Below are 4,046 nucleotides of genomic sequence, written 5' to 3' on the forward strand. Positions count from 1 at the left end.
CCAGCAGTCTTTCCTGTTATTTTCCCCCTTGACTGAAGGTACATATCCATTTCTTTTCTTTTGAACATTCCAAATATCTTCTTGATGTTCTCTCTCTCTCTCTCTCTCTCTCTCTCTCTCTCTCTCTCTCTCTCTCTCTCTCTCTCTCTCTCTCTCTCTCTCTCTCTCTCTCTCTCTCTCTCTCTTTCTCTCTCTCTCCTCCCAGTAAAATGGCCTCTGAGCAAAAGTAGACATTTCCAGTCTTTGCTGCTGGCATTAGCAAGCATTGTCCCTTTTTTTGACCAGGAGCACGTTTAGCTTGTTGAAAATTAATTGTTGCATTTTTCATTATCGTTAAATGAAAAAAAATAATTAAAAAAATCAACCTATCAAGAAAGTTCATCTGGGGGGGGGGGGGAAGCTTGAATTATTAAGTGTTTGAGTGGAAGATGAATCTTCGCCCATAGAAATTTGGAATTAATAATCTGAATCAGCCTGCTAGCCAGTCAGTTAACAAACAAGGATGACCCAGAGTTCAATCACTGATTTCTCAGGTATTCCCAACTGTGTTTTACAACATATGGACTTTTCCTGTCAAATTCACAGTTATCATATGGATATCCAGTGTTGAAGCTGCAAAGAGAAGCAGGAAAAAAAAACAGAATTTAGCTGAACAACATGGTTGCTAATGCTTCTGGGATTTTACAATGAATACATTTAATTAGTTCATTTATTTTATACCAAGATCTAGCATACCAGCCTTGTTCGATACAGTTAAGCAGCAAATATGTGAGTTGATGGAACTGCCTTTACCTTTGTTGACTGAAATCTGGAGAAAGCAGAGAACTTCAGATTTTTGAAATAATAGAAAATACGTGTAACTCGGTTTTTAGATTTTGGCAGCGATTTGCTCTCCAAGCTTGTTTCAATTTAATTTCTGAACGTTTCGGTACCAAATTAGGTAACATCAGCAGCAGGATTTTCTTGTCCTGTTCTCCTTAGCTTATAAATGTCTTGTGAGCTTCAGATCTCTTTAGTTCTGGTTGTTCAAGTTTCTCAGAAAAAAAGGTACCCACAAATATTTGCAATGCAGATGTACAAGCCACCCTAAATTAAACCCTTGCTGCATCCTCTAAGGCAGTGATGGCGAACCTTTTAGAGACTGAGTGCCCAAAACCCACTTAGGCATCGTCGAGTGCCGGGTGGGTGTGGCCCATTGGCTGGGGGTGGCCAATTGGCTGGGTGTGGCCAATTGGGTGGGCATGGCTGCAGTGGTAATGGCAGATTGGGTGGGACTAAAAAGTTCAATCAGTCAATTCCAACTTTGCAAGATCTTTTTTTTTCCCCGCGAGAAGTTGAAATTGACTGAACCTTTTTTTTTTTTGCACATGGCAGTGGAGGCCTAAAGCAAAAAGGTTTTATAAAACCCAGATGAAGGCCTAGGACTGGGGCGACAATGCGTGTGTGCCCACAGAGAGGGCTCTGCGTGCCGCCTCTGGCACCTGTGCCATAGGTTTGCCACCACTGCTCTAAGGCAAGGGAGCACAACTTTGTAAGGACAAAGTGGTCTGAACAGTGCTTCTGAGACTGGACCCTCATGCATCACAGCTGAAGCCAAGCCCAAAACTAAAATCAGTTCCATTGGAATTTAATTTTTTTCAAAAGTTTCAGAGCAACGTTCCCCTTCTGTCCCAGTAAGCATTACAGTTGGATTGCTATCTCCAAGTACACAATCCAAACTGGGGTTGTGGAAGGACTCACAATCTTCACATTGCACATATACATTGACATAGCCAAAAGTCAAAAGGACCCTCTTTTCCCAGTTCTATCCATCCAACCCACCAGAACTGGGAGGCAGGGAATGTTAGGAGAACCTTCTCTTAAGGAGGTCCATCTAGTGGGACCAAGAAGAAGGGAAGCCTTCTCCATAATGGCTTCCTCCTTGTGGAACGTCATCCCTGGAGAGATAAGATTGGTCCCCACTTTAAGCTTTTTTCGCAAGGCCCTGAAGACATGGTTTTGCCAGTGGGCCTGAGGACACCAGAGTGGGATGGAGTCCCATCAAACGGTTGATTTGACTGTTGTCCCAAGGAGATAAGGATTCATTTGGGTTTTGTATTGGGGTTTTATTTCTGTAGTTCCCCCCCCCCCGGAGTCCTAGTGAGTGACTTGGGCAGTCAAACACATTTTCTTAACGAGAAGAATCAATCAATAAAAGATTTACACGCTGAGGAACTGAGAAGCCAAGAATACATACCTTAAACTGTCTCACGTTTCCTTGAGCTACTAGATGCTGCTCATTGTCAGGCGTGAAGCAGTACGCTATTTTCTAACAGAAAGCAGAAGGTGGGGGGAGAGATGTTTTAAGGAAATTTAACCCGATACTTTCATGATGGAGTGAATACTATATATAGGTTAAGGAATATCTGGGGATAGATGATGAATATTCATAGGAAGAAACTTTCAAATTCCTTGAAAGCAAGGAAGGAGTTTCAGAAATAAGCTAAAGCATAACCTCAGGAAATATGTGGTGTTTTTTCCCCCCTTCCCCCCAAAATAATTTGCTCAGGAAACTTGCAGTCTCATGATGCAATCCAATTTTTTTCTTTTTTTCTTGGCCCAAATCTATCCTTACAAAGGAAGAGGGCCTGTAGGCCTTCTCAGGCAAAAATTTACACCACTGTCTTGTACTTCCACTTTTCTGAAAAACAATGAATCCCAGTTTAGATCGCATCAGAGTAAACCATTCAGGATAACTCAGAATTTGGAGCTGAGTGTGAATGGCCTCTGCCATCAGAAATAGTAAGGGACGGCCATGGGTAAGTTTTAATCTGTTTTATAATAGGGTAGGTGTGAACCTAAAAGCCCCAAAGGTTGATCTCTTACTGAAAAGTAGAAATAAAACAAAAGAAAGATCTGTGCTCACTTGACTTTAATGGCTCTCTAGAGTTTAGAGGGCAAGGTTTTTCCAATGGCAGTGACAAGAAAATTATTGTGATCACCAATTTTAATTCTGGGCAATCTAGAACTGGTAATTGGGGTGGGGGATGTGCAGAGCAATTGTGAGGTAGATCAAAGGGATGCAGGTTTTTACCACAGAACAAACATTTCTGCAAAAATGGTTTTGCAGAAACAAAACTGCAAACTGCTTCTCCTCCTTCTCTTCCCTCCTCCTCATCCTCTTTCTCCTTCCTCCCTTTCCCTTCCTCCTCCTCTTCCTCCTCCTCCTCTTCCTCTTTCCCTCCCTACTTCTTCCCTTCCTCCTCCTCTCCTCCTCCTCCTCCTTCTCCTCCTCTTCCCTCCTCCTCCTTCTCCTCCTTCTCTTTCCCCAGTTTTCCTTCCTCCTCCTCCTCTTCCTCCTCCTCCTCCTCCTCCTCTATCTTGTCCTCCTCTTCCTTCCCTCCTCTTTCCCTTCCCCCTCTTCTATCTCCTCCTCCTCCTCCTCCATCATCATCATCATCATCATCAAAAATAAGGGTTCCTGTAGGGTACCAGACTCTGGGGTAAAGTCCAGTATTTTATCCCTATAGCACCACTGAGAAGTGTCACGCCTGCAGAGACCATTTCCTTAATTTAATCTGAACCCCTGCAGTTGTGTTGATGCCAGGAAAAAGCCATTGGGAAATACAAATTTTGATTTTCTGCCTCATGTCTACTTTGTCCCTTAATAGATCTGGGGTGGCTTAGCTTCCAAATGTCCGGAAGACGAAATACAGAAGAGTTCCAAATCCTTTTCTTGAAATGCAAAATTACTTTTAACGCGGCTTCCAAAAGGTCAGCTATCTATGAAGCATTTGTGGAATTAAAGAAAGCAAACTCTTAGCTTAACGCTGGCAATTTTCATTTCACAAAGAACATTTCCATGACATTTCATAGCTCGACCACTCACTTGTTGAAAGGTCCCTGGCGTCCTTAGTAATTTGTAGAGGATGTATGCAGGCACAAGGATCATGGAAGATGATGCAATGGCCCATCCAACAGAATTTGCCCAGGCAGGGAAGGTGTATTGGTCATAGGTCAACGATTTGGAATTTATGATACTCACTAAGATTACAAACTATAAGGGG

At 42.7% G+C, this 4,046-nt stretch overlaps 1 protein-coding gene across 1 annotated transcript in view; it reads right to left on the bottom strand.

The window, feature by feature from the left end:
- Positions 1–588: 588 nt before the first annotated feature.
- LOC107287657 (sodium-dependent noradrenaline transporter-like) overlaps positions 589–4,046 on the bottom strand; it is a 43,979-nt gene continuing 40,521 nt past the window's right edge. Inside the window, exons 14-16 of the mRNA XM_015816188.2 lie at positions 3,869–4,036; positions 2,237–2,308; positions 589–612 (exon numbers count right to left, since the gene is read on the bottom strand). Coding sequence (XP_015671674.2) covers positions 589–612; positions 2,237–2,308; positions 3,869–4,036 — 264 coding nt within the window. The remainder of the gene's footprint in view (positions 613–2,236; positions 2,309–3,868; positions 4,037–4,046) is intronic.

Source organism: Protobothrops mucrosquamatus, unplaced genomic scaffold (genome assembly GCF_001527695.2).
Source record: "Protobothrops mucrosquamatus isolate PMUCROS unplaced genomic scaffold, P.Mucros_1.0 scaffold_111, whole genome shotgun sequence".
Taxonomy (NCBI): Eukaryota; Metazoa; Chordata; class Lepidosauria; order Squamata; family Viperidae; genus Protobothrops; species Protobothrops mucrosquamatus.